This window comes from Macaca thibetana, chromosome 11 (genome assembly GCF_024542745.1).
Source record: "Macaca thibetana thibetana isolate TM-01 chromosome 11, ASM2454274v1, whole genome shotgun sequence".
NCBI classification, from domain to species: domain Eukaryota; kingdom Metazoa; phylum Chordata; class Mammalia; order Primates; family Cercopithecidae; genus Macaca; species Macaca thibetana.
In genome coordinates this window covers 59,920,439-59,945,380 of record NC_065588.1, presented here as the reverse complement: position 1 = coordinate 59,945,380, position 24,942 = coordinate 59,920,439, and the positions used below count along the sequence as shown (strand labels likewise).

Here is a 24,942-nt window from a genome sequence, read left to right as displayed (position 1 = left end):
TCTTTCTGTACTTGGCTTACTTTACTTAACATAATGACCTTCATTTTCATCCATGTTGTTGCAAAATGCAAGTTCTTATTCTTTTTTAGGGCGGAATAGCACTCTGTGGTGCATATGTACCACATTTTCTTTATCCATTCATCTGTTGATGAACATTTAGGTTGCTTCCAAATCTTGGCTATTGTGAATAGTGTTGCAATAAACATGGGAGTGCAGATAGCTCTTCAATATTTTCCTTTCTTTTGAGTATATACCTAGGAGTGGGATTGCTGACTATCGTGGTAGCTCTATTTTTAATTTTTTGAGGAACCTCCGAACTGTTCTCCATAGTGGTTGTACTAATTTACATCTCCACCAACAGTGTACAAGGGTTCCCTTTTCTCCACATCTTCTCCAGCATTTGTTATTGCCCTTTCAACCTCTTTCAGTCTCATTTAGTGAAGTCTTTCTGTGCTTTTTGCTCACTTCATTTTTTATGGCTGCAAGAATGTAAATATTTGATGTATTCTGTCTCCTAATTTTGACTTTTCATTACAAGGCTTTGATGGCTTATACATATTCCTGTGAATCCATCAACTTCATGCATTCATATTTCTATTAACTCACACAGATAGATTTATTCTTTTCCAACAGAATAGACACATCTGATTAATAATGCACCTTCAATAATCTGAGATTTATCTTTATAAACTCTGCTATGTTTATCTTATATCAGGATTATTGCTAGCTGTCTCAAATGGGTTGGATAGCATTTCAGTCCTTAAACAGTTTATATAGCATGGAAAATATTAAGTCTGTGAAAGTCTGCCTGCACTTTTCAGTAATATTCATTGGCCCTAGAACTATTTTTGGAGATAGTTCTTTAATAACACTCGTTTGGTTTATTCTTGCTTGTAATATTAATACTTCTTAAGTCTGTTTCGGCAATTTTTATTTTCTAAGAAACCAATTTACCTCATTAGGATTAAAAAATATTCAGATATATCCCTTCTTTCATTTCTAATTTTATTCTTTTGAGCTTTTCTTTTTTGTATTGAAATTTTCAGATTTTATAACTGATTTTATGATTTTATTATTGGTTTTCCCCTCTCCTTCCAACTATCTTTGGATTTATCAATTTTGTCTGTCTATGTGGCAATTACTAGATTGTGCATTATTTTTTCATTATTTTGTTTTTTCTGTTTTCCTGTTGGAAACTTTCTTAATTGGACAGTTGGTTTAACATTTTATCATTTCTTCTTAATAATGAAATCATAGAAGCTGATTAATTTACCTCTGCATCCTGAAAGTGCAGTATTTTTACTCTTTGCTATTTAGATTTTTTTATGTGATCCAGTAGAGATTATAGGAGAGTATGTGACATTTAATGACCAAGTAGTAAACATTTTGTTAGATCAGCCTTTAAAATTTTTACCAATATGATGGCTGCAATGGACTTTTATTGTTGTAATTTTCATTTCCCTGGTTAATAATGAGGTTGAATATCTTTTAATATATTTATTTTTTTTGTTTTTATCCTCTGTTTTTATGTTTTGTATAGTTTTTTATTTGTTGCTTATCTTTTACTATTGATTGCAGGATTTCTATTTACTTTATACAGCAATCATTTATTTATGTATATTAAGTATTTTCTTCCAATTTTTGTGGTCTATTTTATTTGTATATATATTTTTATTTTTTCTTATTTTAGTTTTTTCTTTTTTTGGACAGAGTCTCGCTCTGTCATCCTGGCGGGAGTGTAGTGGTGCAATCTCAGTTCACTGCAACCTGTACCTCCCGGGTTTAAGCGATTCTCATGCCTCAGCCACCCAAGTAGCTGGGATTACAGGTGTGTGCCACCATACCAGGCTAATTTTTATATTTTTAGCAGAGACGGGGTTTTACCATGTTGGCCAGGCTGGTCTCAAACTCCTGAGCTCCACCCACCTCGGCCTCCCAAAGTGCTGGGATTACAGGTGTGAACCATCACACCCCACCATATTTTATTTATATTTACTTTTATTGTAAAGACATTTTAAATTTTCATATAGCTAAATTTATCAGTCTTTTCCTTTACAGTTTGGAGGGTGTGTATGCATATATGGGTGTGTGTGTGAATATGTGTATTCTTTAAGAAAAACATGCCTGCATATTCCTATTAGAATCTTAATTAAAATTGCATTAAATTTATAGAATAATTTGGGTAGAATCAACAAGTTACAATATTGAGTCATTCCACCCAGATGTATTACAAATTATCCCAGCACCAATTATTGATAGGCCGTCCTTTAATGACTGATCTGCAGTGCCTCATCTGTCAACATGAGGCTTTCTTGTATGTGTAGTCTAGCTTTGACTTCTCTGTCTTTCTTGTCTCAATTTCATGCATCTTAGTTACTATAGCTTTATAAGTCTTCATATTTGGAAGGACAATATCTCCAATTTGCTCTTTTATTTTATTTTTAAAAACTGTCTTGTCTATTCTTAATTTCCCTATACATTTTAGAGTTAGCCTGTCGAATTTTATACTAAAAAACACTCATGAATGGTAATTAGCATTTTATTGCATTTGTAGGATAACTTTGGGAATATTTTACTTTTTATGTAATATTGAATTTTTAATTCTATTTATGGACACTCAACCTGTGCCAGATTTAATTTTATACAAGCAATGCTGCAGGGAACCCCATCGTGTTTTTCTCCTTGTTTCTGTGTGTGACACCCTCCAGGGCACAGCTCCCAATATGCACATGTCAACAGAAAAATGTGAAAAAAAATTACATTGATTGACAAAAGTAAGTCACAGAAGGAAATGGGTGGTAAGATAGTATTTAGGTGCAAGTTAATGTCTTTCAATACAGCTTTATAATTTTATCCATACAGTTTGCATATCTTTTATTGGATTTTCTATAATAGGATTGGCTATGTATAGCAGAGACTCAAAATACCAGTGATTTAAACAAAATAGAAATCTATTTTACACTACATTAAAGTTTTGAATGAAGTAAATTCTTCACTTGTCTCCTGTGATATTGTGATATATATGTTTGATTTTCCCCCTCCAGTTTCTTGGTGTACAACTAAAATCCTTGGAATAAGTGTCTTTTTGAATGCTAATGAGATGACTGGTGGCTGGTAGCCCCTTAGGTAGCTTCAGGTTAGGTGCTGGTCACTGGAAAGACCAAGGCAGTGTTAGAAAGTTGGAACTTTCTTCTCCATCTCATAATCTCCAGGAAGGACGGAGGGGCTGAAGGTAAAGTTGATCAATGGTTAATAATTTAATCAATCATGCCTATGTTTTCTTTCTTTCTTTCTTTCTTTCTTTCTTTCTTTCTTTCTTTCTTTCTTTCTTTCTTTCTTTCTTTTTTCTTTCTTTCTTTCTTTCTTTTTCTCTTTCTTTCTTTCTTTCTTTCTTTCTCTTTTTCTTTCTTTCTCTTTCTTTTGTTCTTTCATTCTTTCTTTCTCTTTTTGATGGACTCTCACTCTGTCATCCAGGCTGGAGTGCAGTGGTACCATCTCAGCTCACTGCAACCTCTGCCTCCTGGGTTCAAGTGATTCTCATACCTCAAGCCTCCTGAGTAGCTGGGATTACAGGTACATGTAACCACACCTGCCTAATTTTTGTATTTTTAGTAGAGATGGGGTTTCACCATGTTGGCCAGGCTGGTCTTGAACTCGTGACCTCAGGTGATCAACTCGCCTCGGGCTCCCAGAGTGCTGGGATAAGAGGCATGAGCCACCACACCCGGCTGTAATTAAACTTTCATAAAATCCCTAAAGGACAGGGTTTGGAGAGCTTCTGAATAGCTAAACATGAGGAAGTTCTTAGAGGGTGGCATCCCAAGAGAGGGCAGGAAAGTGCCGTGCCCCTTCCCACATGCCTTTCTCCATGCATGTCTTCATCTGTATCCCTTGTAATACTCTTTAAAATAAACTAATGAAAGTGTTTCCCTGGGTTATAATGAGCTGTTTTAGAACATGCATCAAACTCGACGAGGTGGTTGTGGGAACCTGGATTTATAGCCAGTGGGTTAGAAGCACAGGTAAAACAACCCAGAGCTTGCAGTTGGCATGAGAAATGGGGAGTAGTCTTATGGAACTGAGCCCTAAGCCTGTGGGATCTGATGCTATCTCCAGATGTTGTCAGAATTGAAATGGGGGACACTCAGCTGGTGTCTGCTGAAGAACTGATGGATTGGTTGTTGGTGGGGAGAAATCTCCAGATACTTCTTGGTGACCAGGGGTCACAGAGGTCTTTTTTTTTTTTTTTTTTTTTTCTAAGGCAGCGTCTTACTGTGTCCCCCAGACTGGAGTGCAGTGGTGCAAACATGGCTCACTGCAGCCTCAACCTCCTGGGCTCAAGTGATCCTCCCACCTCACCACCTCAGCCTCCTGAGTAGCTGGGATCACAGGTATATACCATCATTCTTGGCTAAGTTTTAAAATTTTTGTAGTGACTCTTTCCTCTTGCCTTGGCCTCCCAAATTGCTGGGAGTATAAGTGTGAGCCATCACTCCGGCCAACATGGAAGTCTTCTATGTTGCTTGCTGTTGAGTGAGACAATAGAAAAAACACTTTGGTTTAATTTTTCCTTATGTCTACAGACTCCATTGCCCTGAATAAGAGGGAGTGAAAATAACAATTTTGAAAATTTCTATTGTGAGAATAGTCTGTTCTTTAATCAAAAACTTTCTGAACAAGAGGAGTATCAGTATAACAGAACAAAAAATGATCCTAGGAACTGAATTGGAATCTTAATCTCTTCATGATGAAATGAAGGGAGACAAAGGTTAAGTCAGAAAGTCTTTTTTGGAAACAATCTATAGCTCGCTTTCTATAAAAAGGTACAATTCTTGAATCTTTTGTTGAAGAACAACAAGACACAAATGGTGTTCAAGATCTTCTCATGCTCATGAAGATGGAAAATATTTGGAGTTAGTTGATTTCTCTCCACTCACCATTCCCTTTGCTAGTGTAGATTCAAAGACAGTCTTTTCAGCAGCTGGAGAAAACTTGCACAAAAATATGCTTAACAATGACAACATTAACACACTTTGTTTTTTTAAGATCACACTTTTCAAAAAAGGTCATGTAATATTTTATCTCTATTTATGATAAATTTTCTTTATTTTAATTAAATGTTTAGGCTACTTTTGTAAAGTATTGTTATTATTTGCTAATAATTCATATTTGAATAATAATATAGTTTTAACATTTATTTTTAATTTACATTTTTACTTACTAGGTTTATAAATTTATACTTTTTTGTATTTAAAAATACCATTTTTCTAAGATAAAAAGGAAAATATAAGTTTTGTATTTGAAATATTTATTTTATATTTGTATATATCATTTCATATTTGAAAATATAATTTTATATTTGAAAATATAAACATGCATCATTTTGTATTTGAAAATGTAAATATACAGCACTGAAAACAATGTACTTTCCTGCCTCTATGCTAATCAATTCTAGACCAAATCACACTTTTTTGTTTTTGACTAAGCAATAGTGGGGCAAGTCTAATATAGCTTAATTGCCTATTGTGGAAATAGTGGCTCCTGGAAGTTGACTGTAAACCAACTATAATAGCTTATGTAGAAAGTAAAAGTTCCGCTTCAAAGTTTCCCTTCTTGTTAAATAATAAACCATAAGTGTTAAAAATAATAGTTTCTTTTAAAAACTAACTTTCTTCAAGCCTCCTTGCTTTGTCCTAATAACCTTGTGTTAAGCCCCATCCTATGCAGCTGTTAAAAATGCTCATAGGCACGAGGTACATTCTATGTTCTTGTACCTTAACCAATATATTTGTGCTGGACATGCTCACAGACACGTTCCAGCTCGCAGCCTATGCCCCTTTCCTATTTGGCATAAGCAACTTCCTCTTTTCCTTTGTCTTTCCATTACTTTTACCTATTTAGAAAAGTTTTAAACTGTTAGCCAATTGGGTTTTAGTTTAGATTGTGAGGTCTGGCTCCAGCCAATGGAGACAGGACACAGTAGCAGGGACGAATTGTGTAAGGGATAAAAATTTGTTCAGGTGTGTTCCATTTGTGATGAGCACCCTTTCTGCAGAAAATAAAAATGACTTTGCTGAGACAATTAAATTTATGTTTGAGTGCTATTTCTTTGCAGCACCAGGGAACAAGCATTCTATTTCTAAATAAACATTTTACATATAACACTTACTTATCAAGAACTTGCCTCATTATCGTAGTCTCACTGTTTGATTATCCAAAGCTATTATGTCATGAATTCTACCCAATCCCAACCAGTTCCCTGCTCTCAAGACCTACCTTAAAATCATCTCGCCCAGCCCCTCAATACTGTGAGTATCCTGTCTTGATTTTCCTTGTCTGAGACTCTACTCAGACTATCAAGTTTGTGTCTTTTCTTATTTTAGGAAACCTAATAAACTTAGTTTTGATTGATCAACAGGTTTTTCTGGTGTTCTTTTTGGGACCTAAAAACATAAAAAATTTCTGTTACGCAGTACTGTTTTATCAATACCACTGTTGGTGTTTGTCATGTTTGAATGTTTCTATTTTTTTATTTTTTTCCCTGTGAGTTCATCATTGCTAAAGATTTTTTTTTTTTTCTTTCTCCCTCTGAGAGAGTTTAATTTGTCCTGGATTTAGGACAAATGAAAATGGCCCTGGGTTGTGAAAGTGTCACCAGAGAGTGGGTTTTGTTTTTCATTGAGTTTCAATAGATCAGCACCAGTTTTTCTCTTTTTTTTTTCACTGAAGTATACCATATAATATGCATATTTACTAAAGTATAAAATGTAATGTCCGTGTGGAAAAGGACAATATCATCAATGTAGAGCTTCATGCATTTTCACAAAGTGAACACTATTCTGTGACTTTTACCTACATCAAGAAATAGAACATCACCAGCTCCTCAGAAGCCCCACTGAGATCCTCTGCAGCCAGTACCAACCTCCTACTGCATAGGAGTAATCACCATACTGCCTTTGAACCCTGTCCATCATGTGGTTTTCTGAATAGCTTCATTCTTTCCACATTGAACTTCTGAGGTTCATCTGTATTTGCGTGTGGTGGTGTTGATCATCATTCTCATGGCTGTATAATATTTCAGTGTGGGAAGGTACTACAATTTATTTACCTGGATTAGTTTTAATATTTTTCTTAGCTTTTGATTCTTAATCTAAACAGGTCTTTCTATTTTCTAGGTGGATTTTATTTTCTTCCAAGTTTCTGAGCAGCTCACAAACTAATTTATATCCTCCTAGTACTCTCGGAAGAATTCCTCATTTTTCATGAGTGGGATGAACTGATATTCTAGATATTATGCAAGAGGTTCACTTCTACTCCCTTGCTTCAAATAGGCCTGAAGTTATATCTCCTGTTGTGTAGGGGACATATTTGATATGTGTTAGTTAATAACTATTTTCTCTCTATTGTGAAATTTTATTTTTCTTATTGTAAAATTACCCTGTTTATTCCATTTAATTCTTTGATTTAAACTCTACCTGAATTAATATTTCCCTGTTGGCTTTTGTGATAGACTGAATGTTTGTGTCTTCACAGAATTTATATGTTGAAATCCTAATCCCCAGTATGATGGTATTAGGAGGTTGGGCCTTTGGAAGGTAATAGGTCATGAGGATTAGGCCCTCATAAATGGAATTAGTGCCCTTATGACAAAGACCTTAGAGATCTCCTCCACCCCTTCTGAAAAGATGGCTATCTCAATCAAGAAGCTGTCTCTCCCCAGACACTGAATCTGCTGTTACCCTCATCTTGGACTTCTCAGCCTTTAGAACGTCGATTATTTAAGCCACCCAATCTATTGTAGTTTGTTATAGCAGTCCAAAGAGATTATGACAGCTTTCTGTTTGTGTTTACAAATTGGATCTTCTATTCCTTGATTTTTATTTTTATTTTTTGTTTTATTTTACTTTAGGTTTGTCTCTCAAGCAGCACATGCTTGGTTCTTACTCTTCAGTATTTGTCTTTCATTATGAGATTTTATACCTTTTGTGCTTGAGGTTATAATGCTACATGTAATGTGCTATTTTTTGCTAAGCTTCATATTTCTTATGTATCCTTGCTCTTTCTTTTGTTTTTGATATTTTGCTACATAAGTTTAATTTACTTTTGTCTTCTCCAATGACCTGGAAGGAACTCTGAAATTTACAATTCTTGAATAGTTTTCATAAGTTGTGTTTTAATGAAAAGAACATTTAGCTCATATTTCTCTAATTGTCAAAACAAAAACAAAATGGTATATTTTGATCTTTTTCTTCCTACTCTTTGTGAGAATAATCTGGGTTTAGAACCAGATGCCAAGAAATGACTGACTTGACATGATGCAGTGTATTGGCAGTGGTAGGATGTGTTACTGTTCACAATATTTGTGTCACCTGCTCACAGGAGAATTACACATGCTTGCCCTAGTGTTTGATTTCAGGCATGGCCACGTGACATGCTTTGGCTAATGAAATTTTGAGTGGAAGCATCCATGTGCCACTACCTGTAGAGCTTCAGGAGCCTGCACATGCTCTGCCATACTCTTGCCCATCGGTCACTGTGGTTGCTACTTTCTAGATGGTTTCTATTCCCTCAGCTGGGTGCTGCTGCACTGTGTCTATTATGAACAGAGCCCTCCTGCTGAGCAGCCATTGACATATGCCATGAACAAGAAAAATTAACCTCAGTTTTTATGGGCCATTAAGATTTTAGGATTACTTGTTACTTCAGCCTTACTTAGCTTCCCCTGCCTGATATGATGATATTTGGAGAAGTCTGACAGGAGCTTGGGAATGAGTTTGCTAACAGAAAATTAATATGGTAAAATCTACTCACAATGTGGTGACCTATCTATTTTAGTGATCAAGCCAGAGATTGTAGATGTGTGTCTGGAATGTCCAAGAACTGTTGTGGAGCAAAGTCGTTCTACTTTCCAGGACAGAAATTAGCAGTACCTTCAAAAGACAGAGTTACAGAGGCCCTTGTGAACCAAGTATTCAAGAAGGAAGAGTTTTGTCTCTACCCTGAAGGCAGTGGGAATCTGTTGTATGGTCTTAAGTGTTCATTTATTCATTCAACAAATATTTATCAAACAATGATTATGTGCTCATTACTATTTTTACTCATGGGGCACCTGCTGTGAGCAAAACAGAGTTCCTGCTCAAATTAGTTTTCTTCTTTTTTTTTTTTTAATTATTTTTTTCTTTTTGGGAAGCTCAAGCGATCCTCCCATCTCAACCTCCTGAGTGGCTGGGACCACAGATGCATGCCACCACGCCTGGCTAATTTTTTTTTTTTTTTTTGTAGAGACGGGGTTTTGCCACATTGCTCAGGCTGGCCTTAAACTCCTGGAATCAAGTGATCCTCCTGCCTCGGCCTCTCATAGTGCTGGGATTAAAGGTGTGAGCCACCATGCCTGGCCTTCAAATGAAATTTCTTTGCGGCAAAATGGCAAGCTATGTCCCTGACACTATGGTAATCCCCGCACAGCCAACTCAATAGCTTCAGACAGGACTATCCTTGCTTATTGTCTTAAAAGTTGCTATGGGTAATGTTTGAACAACAGTTGGCTTAATTCATATCATAAGTATGTATGTAGCTATGTGCAAAACGTGTCACACAGTCAGCCTGAACAAATGATAGCTGAATCATATGACCCAATTTTCTAGTTTAAACAAAAATAGTATAGGCTTAAAATTTATCTATGATTCAAATAAATGTTGGGGGTTTTGATGTGGGAAATTTAAATACATTTTGTAGTAGATTTTGTGCTCCTTGCTCTGACATCGTAGCTTCTTGAGTTAGCAAAAGAGAAAAGTTAACAAAGGTGGCACTGTCCAAAAAAAAAACCAAAAATTTTGGGACAAAACAATACTGTCAAGATGAATTATTCCAAAATGCAGTTTTTAAAAACTGCATTTAAAGAAAGTAAACAGAGGAGGGAGCTGTAGGTAGAATTTTAACCACATGCATACCACCATTTTTATATTAGAGATTTCTGATATATGCTAAAATGAATGTACACATTACTAAAAAATATTACACATAAAAATTATATGCTTATGTATCTGTGAATTGGAGATGTTTGCTTGCAGGTTAAGAAAAGAATGTTATAAGGTTAATTCTAGGTTTGTTATTAAAGATACCTGTGTTCACAATGATGTCCCTTTTTTTAAATTCTTTTTTTGTGAGGTCACTTTTTAATTTAATTTTAATTTTGAGACAGGGTCTTGTTCTGTTATCTAGACTGGAATGCAGTGGTGTGATCATGGCTCACTGCAGCCTTGACTTCCTGGGCTCAGGCAATCCTCCCACCTCAGCCTCTTGAGTAGCTGGGACTATAGGCAAGTGTCACCATGTCCAGTAAAATTTTTTTTTTTTTTTTTTTTTTAGAGATGGGGTCTCTCTATGTTGCTTAGGCTGGTCTTGAGCTTCTGGACTCATGCAGTCCTCCCACCTCAGCCTCCCAAAGTGCTGGGATTACAAATGTGAGCTACATGCCTGGCCAAGGTCACTCTTTTATAAGTAAACCACGTTTCTCAGGTTACACCAATCAAGTGGGCAAAAATGAATTAATAATAACAATTTTAAAAAAGAAAGATTTCTCGGCTCTGCCGCTATCACTGCACGAACGCTTGTCTCCTCCTTGATATTCCTGCTACAAATATCTCTTCCCCTGTAGCCTTTGTTATTCACCTCCTCCTTCACCTTGGTTTGCTGTGGTGCCATCTTTGTCTTCTGTATGAAACACCTAGGTAAAGCTCAGTGGAGTTGCCTTCATTACTGCTGCTGGGAGATGTCTACACTGACACTTCCCTGCCATATTGATACAGGTGGTACTGATATTAATATTGGTGCCAAGGGTCTCTTGCCACTGCCAATACTGCTGGTATGGTATCCACTGACTATGCAAAATATTGTCAACAGTGCTGCTTATATACAGCTCCTTTAGCCTCTGCTGATTTTCCATCCTAAATAGATCTCTTTAGTTTTATTTCCAGCAGGCCTTAAAATATGCCCAGTCTTGCCCGTATAAAGGCTGTTTAGAATCAAGCTTGGATCATACAAAGATTTTGGGGACAATTGTATTGCCATTCTTTGCAAAAGCAAGAGAGGGAGGGGGGACCCCTATTACTGTGTATATCTGAGATAATATAATCTAGTTTGAACTTGTTCATGGAGCTGAAGATAAATGTATCTTCAGCAACCATTCATCGAATAACCTATTCTCTATAATTTTTTTTTTCTGTTCAGATACATAAACAGATCTGTGCTATATTGCTGTCTGGTCTTACATCAATTCTATTCTATACGTATGAACAAGTTCGATTTAGGCAATGTTTAATTCTAGAGATAATTTGTTCCCTTTGGAATGTGTATATAAAAACTTTCAAATGCTGTAAACCCTTCCTTCCTTCTTTTCATCCCTTTTTCCTTCCTTCCTTCCTTCCTTCCTTCCTTCCTTCCTTCCTTCCTTCCTTCCTTCCTTCCCTCTTCCCTCCCTCCCTGTTTTCCTTCCTTCTTCTCTTTCAACAATTTTCTATGGGTCTCTCATGTTTCTATATGTCTTGTGAGGAAAGGCGTTGGGCCATCTTTGTTCTGGACTGTTTTCTCAAGGATGTTTGTTAGCAAACAGCCTTGGAAGATGGAGGTAGTGTCTTCCTTTGGAGAAAAAAAAGCCAAGGTTATTTACTGCCCAGTATCATAAAGATAATGACTTTCTTTGGAGCGAAAAATTCAAGCAGGCTTACTGCCCATCATAAAAGATTTGGGTTTCCCAAGCTCAAGGATCCTCAGCTGTGAGGCAAACCCACTGCATGAGCAGTATCCACTTGCAGCCCTCTGGATTGCCTGGCAGAGGTAGAGGCAAGGGGAACTGGCACGAAACATGATCTTTAGGCTACTTTCTGTGCCTTGGTCTTTGACCCAGGAGTCTTGTATCTTCCGCCAGCATCTGTGGAACTCTGGCAGGCTAATTTATTAGCTTACAAGTAAGATGAAACCTCAGACCCTTCACAGTTTCTGATTCTGTCTTCCCAGCATTAAGATTCTTTTTGAAGAATACCAAGTCCATATGAAAGATTTTATAAATAATAGCATAAGTACAGATTCATTAGTGTAGGCTGTTTAATTTTTGGCTGATTTCTGATGGAAAATCTGTGACAAGATATTCACAGATCATATTTTCTGAGAGTTTCAGTTTTTGACAGATTGATCTTTTAAAATATTAGGTTGTTGAAATTCTTATTTTCTTATTAATCTCCTATTAATATTAAACTGCATTGGGACTTTATCTTCCTAAAATATATATATAACTCATAAAGTTACACACATTATTTTAAATATTTGAAGTCATCCATGATAGTCTATTTTATCTCCATGAGACTCCTATATGAGCTAAAATTTTTCCAGTTGCTTTAAGTGGCATGGTTTTGAGTCTGATCACCATCCTATACTTTCCTCTGAAAAAGTTTCACTATAAAATGTGGCATCTCATTTTTCTTTTCCTTCTTTCCTTTCCTTTCCTTTTCTCTTTCCTTCTTTTCTCTCCTTCCTTCCTTCCTTCCTTCCTTCCTTCCTTCCTTCCTTCCTTCCTTCCTTCCTTCCTTCCTTCCTTCCTTCCTTCCTTCCTTCCCCTCTCCCTCTCTTCTTTCTTTCTTGACAGTATCTCACTCTGTCACCCAGGCTAGAGTGCAGTGGCATGATCATAGCTCACTGGACCCAAGAATTCCTGGGCTCAAGTGATCTTCTTGCCCCAGCCTCCTGAGTAGCTGGGACTACAAGTGCATGCCACTATGCCCAGCTAATTCTTAACATTTTTTGTAGAAATGGAGGTCTTGCTTTGTTGCCAGGCTGGTCTTGAACTCCTCGGCTCAAGTGATCCTCTTACCTCGGCCTTCCAAAGTGCTGGGATTACAGGTATAAGCCTCTGTGGCCAGTCTCATATTTCTATACACTAGCAATGTATGGTTGTAAATGGAAAAAAATTAATAACTACACAATTTACAATAGTTCCCTGCCCCTTTGAAAAGAAAGAATTTAAGTATAACTCTAAATTAGAAGTATCCAGGATATGTATGCTGAAAACTAAAAAAAAACACTACCTGCCTTGGCGACATAGTGAAACCCCGTCTCTACCAAAAATACAAAAATTAGCCAGGTGTAGTGGTGCACGTTTGTAGTCCCAGCTACTCGGGATGCTGAGGTAGGGGGATGGTTTGAGTCTGGGAGGCTAAGTTTGCAGTGAGCTGTGATTGTATCATTGCACTCCAGCCTTGGTGACACAGCCAGACCCTGTCTCAAAGAAAAAATAAAAATAAAAAAACTAAAGAACAAAATAAAAATGAAAGACCTAAACAAATAAATGAAGAGTGATAACTGTGCTCATGGATTGAAAGACTTAATTAACATATCAATCATTCCCTAATTGATACATATATTTTAACAAATTCTAATAAAAATCCAAGCAGGATATTTTGTAGAAACAGACAAGCTTATTTTAAAGTTACATAAAAAAGACAAAGGAGCTGTAATAGCCAAAACAATTTCGAAGAAAAAAAAAATAAATTTCGAGGAAGTACCATATTTGATTTTAAGACTTCTGATAAAGTCACAGTAATAAAGGCAGTATATGGGCCCATAGATCAATGAAATGGAATAGAGCCCAAAAGTAGGTGCATAACTAGAAAGTTAATTGACTTTGACGAAGGTGCAAAAGCAATTCAATGAAGAGTATTTTCTTTCAACAAATGATGTTGGAATAATTGCACATCCTTATCCAAAAAAGTCCTAATGTTTATACCTTATACAAAAGTTAACTTGAAGTAGATTGTAGATCTAAATGTAAAATTATAAAGGTTTTAGAAGTAAATGTAGAAGAAAATCTGGTCGACCTTGGGTTTAGCAAAAAGTTTTTAGATATGACATCAAAAGAATAATCTCCAAAAAAATTTGATAAATTGGACTTCATACAAATTAAAAACATTTGTTCTGCAAAAGACACCTTTAGGAGAATAAGACAAGCTACAGATTGGGGAAAAATTCACAAATCATAGATATAAAATCATAGATATAAAATATATATAAAAAACTTCCAAAATTCAATGATAAGAAAACAAATGCCAATTAAAAAATGGGCAAATAATTTGAACAGTCATTGAATAAGACATACAGATGGCAAATAAGTATGTGAAAGATGCTCAAAAAAAATTAGCCATTAGGGAAATGCAAACTAAAACCACAATTGATAAAACCAAAACCATCCCAAACAATACCAAGTGCTAGGAAGTGCAGTAACTGGAACTCTCATATATTACTGTTGGAAATGCAAAATGCAAGATGGAAAATAGTTTGTCAGTTTCTTATAAATTGAAACATACATTTACAATATGACCCAGAAATTTTATTCCTATGTATTTATCCCAGAGAAATGAAAACTTATGTTCACACACAAAACTGTACAAAGAGGTTTATAACAGTTTTATTATTTTACTGCCAGATACTGGGAAGAACCCAAATGCCTTTCAGTGGGTGAATGTACAAACTGTGGTATACCCACATAATATAATGCAACTTAACAATAAAAAGGAATGAACTATTGATGCACACACATGAATGAATCTCAGGAGCATTATGCTGAGTGAAAGAAGCCAGTCTCAGAAGGTTACACTGTATGATTGAATCAAAATGACATTCTGGGCAAGGCAAAACTGTTAGAGCAGAGAACAGACCAGTGGTTGTCAGGGTCTAGGAATCTGGGAAGTGCTTGACCACAAAGGGATAGCATGAGGGAATTTTTTGGGGGTAATGAAATTGTTCAGTATCTTGATTGTGAAGATGGTGACGTAAGTCTATACTGGTCTTAAAACTCATAGATCTGTGCTCCAAAAATACTCTCCCAAATCAACACCCATAATCCCCCAATGACCACGCTTTATATACATTTGTGTAACATATATGTGCATATACATAAATGTATGCATGCATACATATCTTGATTATGTTGGTGAGGTATGCTTAGATGTATGCATTTGTCAAAACTCATCAACCCTTAAAATGAGTGTGTTTAATTGTATGTAAATTGTACCTTATACAATTTTTAAAAATTTGTAATAAAATTTGATTGAAAATGTGGTCCCAGAACAGAAGAGAACATGCTGCTTTGGTACTAATTAGCATTATTTAGAACTGGACTGTTCTCTACTTTGCTATATGCTCTATGGAATTTCATGAATATGATTAACAAATTATGCAAAAATATTTATTGAGCAACCACAATGTGCAAAGTCCTGTGCTTTGAGTGCTATCAGAACTAGAGATGGTTTCTGCTTTTTGAAATATATTCACATAACCATAATAGAAATAGTCTGTGTATGTCATCTGGAAATAAAACACACAATACAAATTAGGGGTGCTGTGCCTTTTTGCCTTACTTATGAGGTTAATAAACTCTCTGAATAGCAACAATTACTAGCAAGTGCAAACTACTTTTTAAGAAACTAATTGTACTAATTCAACTAAATAAAACTAAGTGTCATTTAAAGACACTTAAAGAGTTTGAAGTGAAAGCAAGTGACAGAAATGGTAAGCTCGTTTTTTTGCTGACAGTGATGACCTCCCCAGGAGAGTATGCCTCTTGGGAAGGCTCACCTTCATTGTTCTCCAGAAATGGAGAGGAGGCAACACAAGAAGCAGGGCCTGGTGCACAGCCTCAATTCCTACTTCATGGATATGAAATGTCTAGGATGTTACAAGATCGGCACCATTGTTAGCCATGCACAAATAGTAGTTTTGTGGGTCGTCTGTTCCACTGTCCTCTGTCAGCATATAGGAGGAAAAGCAAGGCTTACAGAAGAATGTTCCTTCCGGTGGAATCAGCACTAAGAGCAAGATAAATAGGAAACCACCCCAATACACACATTTTGGATGTAAAAACTGCTAAAAACAAAGAAAATGTAAGCTTGTAAGATTAGTTGGTATGTAAGAGCTTCTGAACCCATGCATCTCTTTCAGGGGAAATAAATTGGATTCTGTTAATGGGGACACTGACTACCTTCAGCATACATTTTTTCACATTAACTGTAGATAACATTGTTAGGTGAGGTCAGTGTTGTTGCAACTGATGGGGTTTTGAGTCCACAAAGAAGAGCTGATTCTTGTACCCAAAACACATATTATGTATGTTTTACTAAAAATATGTTTTACTAAAAATATGTTTTGTGCAGTTGCTGGTGTACTGGAAAATAGATGCTGTGAACTGGAGCAAAGGGAACTTGCTGTGAATTTAAGAGGAAGAGTGATGATGTACCAGAATTCACCACAGGAAAAATATGATGGGTAAAATCTTTTGCAGGATTTGTTCTGCTTATGTTGCCTTCTTAGAAAGGCATTTTGATAACAATCTGTTTTGCAATAGAATGTGTATTAATCTTAAGATGTTCAACCTCTTTAAAACTAACATTTCACTTCGTTTCTTGAGGAACAGATTTTAAACTTGTGAATTTTCCTTTCATTGACAGAATTTCTCTTTCATTGAAAGAGAAACAAAAATTGGTGATTTTTCTAGGAAGAAATGAAAAATACTTCATAGAAATTGTAACAAAAAATTAAATTCTCTTTAACTCTTCTATGAAGAAATGGTTCTAAGGAGTTGATATCTGGGTTTCTGAGCCATTTTACTTTATTATTGACTACTTGATCTACAGAATCTTCAGCTGGATGTCAACCTGATGAAACAGCCAACTTTATAATAGAAAAGATTAAGATGAAAGTTCTTTAAATGACTTGTTTAAAGTCACACAGGTAGTTTGTAGTAGAATTCATGCTAAAATTTAGAAGTCTGTTAGTCTAATCTGTTTACATCCACTATGTTACATTGACTTTCTCTATATTTATACACAGACACAAAAACTCACATGTAATCCAACTGTCACACAAAGTCAAACATATATAATGCCTCATCCAGAATATTGACCTTGTAATTGCAATTTTCATAAAATCAAATGAATTTCTACATTTTTTGATAAACGATATTGGATAGGAGAGTGTAAATACATTTATTGTTTTGTTTTTTTTTTTTGAGACAGAGTCTTGCTCTGTCGCTCAGGCTGGAATGCAATGGCATGATCTCAGCTCACTGCAATCTCTGCCTCTTGGGTTCAAGCGATTCTCCTTGCTCAGACTCCCAAGTAGCTGGGATTACAGGCGCCCACTAGCACACCCCGCTAATTTTTGTATTTTTAGTAGAGATGGGGTTTCATCATTTTGTCCAGGCTGGTCTCAAACTTCTGACCTCAGGTGATCCGCCCACCTCAGCCTCCCAAAGTGCTGGGATTACAGGCGTGAGCCACCGCGCCCGGCCAATATACTTATTGTTATGCAATAATTCTAACATTTAACAAATAAGTTTTATCCTTCACGGATTTTAATTGGACACTTGCAGATAAAGATTCCCCCCCCTGCTCCCTGGTTTACTGAGTGCTGTAAGAACCAGGTGCTCCAGCTGGAAAGCCTTGGTTTCAGACGTGTCTGATTGTGGTAGGCGGAATTAAAGCCCCCAAGAACACTCTGTAGCCACTAATCCCTGGGAGCATGAATATATTACCTTACATGGCAAAGGGAACTTTGCAGATATAAATAGAGTTACTAATTATTTAATCTCAAAATAGGGAGATTCCTGGATTTTCTGGGTAGACCCAATGTATTCACATGAACCCTCAAACCAGAAGAAGAAGGCAGAAGAAGAAGGCAGGAAGTTAGAGAGATGCAGCAGAAGACATCAGATTGATTTGAAATATAAGAAGGAATTGAAGCTCTGTTGCTGGCTTTGAAGGAGTGGAGCATAACCCCAAAGACAGTTGGCAACTTCCAGAAGCTGAAAAGGAGCCCTGGCCCACAGCCAGGAAGGCAACAGGGCCCACCGTACTGGCAATCTGAATGAGCATGGAAGCGGGTTCTCCCCCAGAGCCTCCAGATAAGAGTCCAGGCCAGCCAGCACCTTGATGAGCTCTGACCAGCAATAGTAAAGGAATATACTGTTCATGTGTGGAGGCTGGAAGGATGGACCACCAGGGGTGTCAAGACTAAGATGTTTCCTGGGAACGCACTGGGCTTAAGAGAAGAGAGAGCTGGGATACTTAGGGTTTTCCTTTACAGTGTGGCAGTATCAGAAGACAGAGACAATTTTGAGTGTCCAGCTTTGTGTATCTACTCAAATTGCTTGTCAGGTCAGTGCCTTTCACTCATGCTGAAGCCTTTATCTTCAATAGAGAGGGAGTCTAAAAATCCTGAGATGTTACACAAAAATTTATTTAAGACTTTTGAAACTATCAGATGCCATATATATATATATACACTGTATATATATATACACACTGTAACAGAGCTTAGCAAAAAACTGAGTTAAGGTTACCTTCCTCACAGGAAGGTTTCTACTGAAGCATATTGGAACCCACATGTTCAAAATGGCTTGGACAGTAAAAGAGCCACTTCAGAGAAGACATGGTAGAGGACCCTCAGTTTTAGAGGACTGTGTTTCTAAAGCAACCTCAGTAGCTTCAGAATTGCAGTGTTTTTATGTTGCTGACTTTTACTTAAATTGTATAATTTACTCAGATAGTTTAAACTACTTACCTAAGATCACTGAACAAAGTAGGATCAAAACCTGCATCTCCAGGTTTAAAATATATAACCTGACTGTAGATTATGGTCTATTCCCTATTCTAATAAAAGAGTATTAAAATTCAACATTACTTAAAAATGGTAGATCTTGAAACACATATTTGGTCTAAACTGGCTCTTTTTAATTTTTTAAAAAATTTTATTTAAAAAATTGAGGCAGAGTCTTGCTATACTGCCTAGGTTGGTCTTGAACTCCTGGGCTCAAGCCATTTTCCTGCCTTGGCCGCCAAAAGTGCTAGGATTACAGATGTGAGCCACCATGCCTGGTTTAAACTGGCTCTTTTGGTTCAAAATATTGTATTCCCCAAGGGTGATATAAGTTAGCTTAAAGCTATTTATATGTTGAACTTGGGGCTGCAGAAATTTCTTTTACCAGAAGTAAGAAGCATTAAATAGACTTCGAAAAGGTCTACAAAGTCCTGAGAAAAAGATCTTCAAGTTAAATGATGCCCTCTATGGAAATGATTCATGACGTTTTCTTGGCTAGATTGTGATCATATGTATGTAAACTTGCCTAATCCTTGTTTTACTGTTGCAGATTACTTTTGCCAAAAATTGCAAAATAAAAAGTGTTTATATTGGAGCTATGACTGCATATAAACTAAGGAGCTTTCTAAAAGGTAGTTTCAAATGGAAGATTTTGGATTACAAGAATGATTCTAGAAGGGAGGGAGTGAGGTGGAAATGGCATAAGAAATGTGGGAAGATGAGGAAAGCGTGGAGTGTTTGGAAAGTAGGGAAGCACCCTGACTGGATTGCAGAGTTTATGCTGGAAGAAATGAAAGTTTATAGTGGAGCTGACCTAGATTGTTAGTTAAGATTCACTGTGTCTTATGGATCCAGCAATGTCTTCAGAACAATAGAGATCTCACCTATAGGGGAGCTTCCATGATGCCACATAAAGCACGTTCGAAAATCAAGACTGCCACCAACACCTCTGCTGCCATTGTGCTTTTGCCTCTGGTACCCAGCAAACCAAAGAATGGATATTCAAAACTACTCACAGGGAACCAGCTGAAACATAGTCATTTCCAAGGTGATATTTGCTCAAAAAGACTGCTAAAGAACCAACTGGAAGATGACCTGTGATTGGCTTCTGCTCTTTAAATCTTACCCGTTAGGCATAGGACACATGCAGAGTGTTAGCTGAAGGGAGTGAGTGTAACATTTTTAGCTTTTCAATTTCTCTAACTACAAGACAAGTTGATAAGACTTTGTGAATCAGTCCACAATTTTCATCACACTTGGGTAGGTCATGAAAGTCTGGGACCATAAAACTAAGGAATTTAACATAATCTTGGAAAGAAAAACAGCTCATATATATTATTGAGTGCTTACCATATTCCAGAAACAGTTCAAATCACTTTTATATATAGTATCTTGTTCAATTTTCTCAATAATTCTATGAGAAATTATCCCCAAGTTACAAATGAGGAATCTGAGGCACAGAGAGGTTAAATTATTTGACGAAGGTCATAGAGCCAGCAGCTTGAGCTCATGAACCCCTGCTCTTAAATACCATGGTATACTGCTCCTTGGGGGCAGAATCAAGGTAGCATTCCTGAAGGTGGTAATACATCAATTAAGTGTTGAAGCATGAATAGTGGTTTTCCAGGCAAAGAGAGAAAAGTGCTTTCTAGGGAAAGATATGAAGGCGGGATAGAGCAGGACTCATTCAGCAAATTGCTATTGGTTTTATTTGGCTGCTGTGTAGGGTATGAGACAAAGTACCAAGAGACAGCATTAGAGAGGTAATCATGGAATAGATCCTAACAGGCCTTTGGTTCCCTGCTAAGAGATTTGAATTAAACTAATCAGATTTTCATTTTGAAGGATTCATTTTATTAAACTATGAAATATAAATTAGATAGAGGCATGGCAATTGTTATTTAGGAATTGTAGTCTAGTTGAGAAATGATGAGAGTGAAAAAATAAGAGGACATGAGAAAAATGTTGGTGGTAGGATCATAGGTACATAGCAACAAATGGATGTGGAGGGAAGAGTGTGGGATGATTTCTAGATTTTTGGTAGTACATTCATTGGGCCATAGAAGTTGGGAGAGGTAGGTTCCATTTTGTATATACTGAAATGGAAGTATCTGGGGGATATAAGTGGAAATGGTTGGTAGACTTCAGGCTCTAGCTACTCAAAGTGAAAAGTAGAACCAGAAACATTCTGGCTATAAAACCCCATGCTCTGGACAACCCCAGGAAGAAAATAAATCTTCTTCAGGCCATCTGTGGCTTAAAGGGATGTTATCAGGTTAACATTGTGAGGCATACTTCACTCTTTTTCATGTGGATGAAGAGAGACATTCATTATCCTTTTGAAGAACTGTGAGAGTTAAGCAGAGTTATCATGTTTTAGTGGATGAGGGACTAGTTTCTTACATTCTTGATGAATCTTTTTCTGTACTCTGTTTTGCTTGAATGAGAGCTAACCTTTACTAATTAGTCTGGGGCAGCCATCCCAAGTCTGTCACTTACAGTGTTTTCTAAAAGAAGATAATTTTCCTCCCACATCTTTTACCATACAATAGGGTTAGGGTCATGTGTAGCTGGTGTTTTGTTGACCACTACAAGAACTAGATGGAATTGGCATTCAGCTGCTGATAATATAGAGAACTGACTATAGTGGCTTAAACATGGAAAGATTTGTTTTTTCGTGTAAAGAAAGTTCAGAAACAGACATGTTTCTGAATTTCATGGTGTTGGTGAGGCAACATCATGTCTTTGGTCAAACTTGGTCACAAAACCTATCCTAGCTGCAAAGAAGGCTGGGAAATGTAGTATTTTGGTTGGGCCCATTTTGAATGAAAGCAGAAGAAAGAATAAGTATTGATTAGATAACAGTCTCTGCCTCAGAATGATCCCAAAGATCAGCAGTCCTTATGGTAAGGTGCTGATGAATCAGTGATGAAGACAAGGATAACAAGTAATATGAATTTTGAACAAAAAATATTTTTTTTGCATTTGATAACTCCTTTTCCCTGAAACTTAGGTTATTAATCCAGGTATCTGTAGACTCTTGTCCATAAATGAGCCTCACAGGATGTTTGGAATTCTTGGAAGTTTTTTGGAAATTTTTGGCCTCTGGCAATGTGTGTAATTTTTAGGGAGAAGGTTCATAACATTTCTCAGGTTCTCAGAGGTATCCATGAATCTTCAAAAGGATAAGAACTACTGGCCTAGAACAAAAAATCCAAGCAAGCACATCAGCTCTTCATATTTAGATCCCAAAATACTTTCTCCAGTTCCATTTTCTTATATGCCTATGATCCAGCTACACAAAAAATAATGTGCATTTTGATTGTGGCATATACTTTTAATCCTCTGTCTCTCAGTTTAAAATTCTGTCTGCCAATTCTCCATTTAGGGAATGCCTACTTGAGCTCTAAAAAGTTGTCAAAATATCATCTCTTTTGAGAAAACCTTCCTTAACTCCTTATATAGAATTGTCCTATCTTCTTGGGTTTTAGAGCAGAGATATTGTTTAAGGAAACAGTACTGGAGACAAGGCTGCCACCAGCAGAGGGCCAGATGGAGGAGGTATGGGGTTGGATATGGAGCAGATGGAAAGGAAATTAGGTGTGGATGCAAAATCAGGTCTATCCTTGAGAGTATAGAACTCTGGCTTCTAGCAAAATGGGACTGAGTGTGGCTTATGTGGCTAAAACCTGCCAGTGTGATCATTTTTTTAACCTATTTCCCATTTGGGAATTTTTTTTTTTTTTTTTTTTTTTTTTTTTTTTTTTTTGTGATGGAGTCTCACTCTGTCACCCAGGCTGGATTACAGTGGTGCGATCTCGGCTCAATGCAACCTCTGCCTCCTGGGTTCAAGCGATTGTCCTGCCTCAGCCTCCCGAGTAGCTGGGGTGACAGGTGCAGGCCACCATGCCTGGCTAATTTTTGTATTTTTAGTAGAGACAAGGTTTCACCATGTTGGCCAGGATGGTCTCGAACTTCGGACCTCAAGTGAATCACTTGCTTCAGCCTCCCAGTGTTGGGATTACAGGCGTGAGCCACGGCGCCCAGCCTTTTGGGAATTCTTAATCTATTCTACCAAGACCCTATATTTGAAACCATGATAATAATAATAATCTCATGCCTAAGCATGGCTCAATTCCATTAAGTAAAAGTAATTATGTTCAAGATTCTCTTCTAAGCATTACAAGAGAGACAAAGATAATAAAACCTAATACATTCTTAAGCTTAGAGTGTAATGGAGGAGGACCTAAATCAAGTATGGAAAAAACTACCATACAAGACAGAATGTAATGAACAACATTAGGTGAAAGTTCAAACAAAGTAAAATGGGACCAAAGCAGGGAAAAACATTATATCCAAGAGTTAGGATCATGAAAATTTTTGTGGAGAAAGTAATAAACTTGATGGACTTCCAAAATGAGCCACATATAGAGGTTTGATGTTTTGGAAGATGAGCCAGCATAAGCACAAATAGTGAGAGAAAGTGGATTTTTTTTTTTTTTTTTAACCAATTGTGAGTCATCTATTTCGGCTGAATTATATAATATGAGTGGAGGAACAGTGGAATCAAGTCTGGAAAAGTTGATTGGGTCACATTTTGGAGGAGTTCAAATCATAACAGTGAGGAGTTTGTGCTTCATCTTTAAAGTAATTTTTAAAGAAAATTATAGTGGACATTTGTCTTTCATTTTGGCTGCCTAGTACTTGAACTCTTTCCTCTTTGGGGAATTCTCCTCCTTATGAATCTTGGTGAAGGGTAAAGACCTTATAGCTCATATAAATGCTCAATATTTGCTTTTCCCAGTTTCCTCGCAGTGAAGGGTCAGCTATGTGACCTAGGCTCTACCACACGACCCCAGACCTAGTCTCAGAAACTAGTGCCACAGGAAGGCAGGGTCAGAAGTTTTCTTTCATCTGGCAGGATCAGTAACGGGGGTTTCAAGGTCAAGTTTCTAATGCAGACATGGATGTGAAATGACTGTGGCAGCGGATGGAGTATAAACGAGCTCCTGGTGCAGACACTGGCAGTGGTATGAAGTGTTGCATCCTGGTGGGCGCCGCTGTTTCCGTCAGTTCTGCAGAGGTCGGGTATTGTTGCTGACGGTTTGCTTTGAGTCCTCGCATAGTTACTGTCAACTCACCACTATCCTTAAGTGTTTTATTTTTATTTTTATTACAGACAGTTCCAAACTCACAAAAGTGGAGGTCAGATTCAGATTTGATTTTTGACAAGAGCACTTCAGAGGTGGTACTTCTGATTGCAACAGATCAGGAGGCATATAATGGCCAGCTGTTTCTCTTTTTCTGTTGTTAAGGTTGATCAAGTGGGTTCAGGTATTATCAACCTGGTCCATCTAGTATAACTGTCCTATCAGCCTTTTTCCTAGAAGTACTGGTTGGCATTAGAATTTTTTTTTTTTTTTTTTTTTTGAGAGAGTCTCGCTCTTGTCACCCAGGCTGGAGTGCAATGTCACAATCTTGGCTCACTGCAACCTCTGTCTCCTGGGTTCAAGCGATTCTCCTGCCTGAGCCTCCTGAGTAGCTGGGATTACAGGCGCCCACCACCACACTCAGCTAATTTTGTATTTTCAGTAGAGATGGGGTTTCACCACATTGGCCAGGCTGGTCTCGAACTCCTAACCTCAGGTAATCCGCCCACCTTGGCCTCCCAAAGTTCTGGGATTACCGGCATGAGCCACTGTAGCCGGACTTGGTTGGCATTAGAGAATGGCATGGGATAGGATAGGGAATAAAAGTTATTCAAGGACAGAAGATTTATGGGAACAACTTACACCTGTTCATTCCATTTTTTCCCTGTGACAGCTTTCCTCACCTCTTAGGCCTTAGACCTAGTGGACCTGCCTTTGACTCCTACGGTGTCCGAGTGAACAAGCCATCTTAGAAGTTTATAACTGCAAACCACAAGCAATTGAGTATGCATATGTTTGTTGGATTTACAACAAAAATGGTCTACATGTAGCAGGTGTTCAGAGGTTAGCTGTTATTGTCATACGCTATTTTAAATCTTATGTTTGTTTGTTTATTTATTTATTTTTTGAGACGGAGTTTCACTGTTGTTGCCCAGGCTGGAGTGCAATGGCACAATCTCGGTTTACTGCAACCTCTGCCTCCCGGGTTCAAGAGATTCTCCTGCCTCAGCCTCCTGAGTAGCTGGGATTACAGGTATGTGCCACCATGCCTGGCTAATTATATATATATATATATATATATATATATATATATATATATATAAATAAAATATATATATATATATATTTTTAGTAGAGACAGAGTTTCTCC

The 24,942-nt window shown here is 37.1% G+C and overlaps 2 protein-coding genes across 2 annotated transcripts in view; both read left to right on the top strand.

Moving 5' to 3' along the window:
• Positions 1-24,942, top strand: part of PPM1H (protein phosphatase, Mg2+/Mn2+ dependent 1H) — a 1,465,797-nt gene that overhangs the window by 561,071 nt on the left and 879,784 nt on the right. The gene's annotated exons all lie outside the window — the stretch shown is intronic.
• Positions 15,604-15,858, top strand: LOC126930879 (40S ribosomal protein S27-like). Its single transcript, XM_050748435.1, has one exon. It carries the CDS (start codon positions 15,604-15,606, stop codon positions 15,856-15,858), a length of 255 nt encoding a protein of 84 aa, XP_050604392.1.

Coding starts and splice junctions, on each gene's coding strand:
- LOC126930879 (XM_050748435.1), top strand. CDS start 15,604: ATGCCTCTTGGGAAGGCTCACCTTCATTGTTCTCCAGAAATGGAGAGG.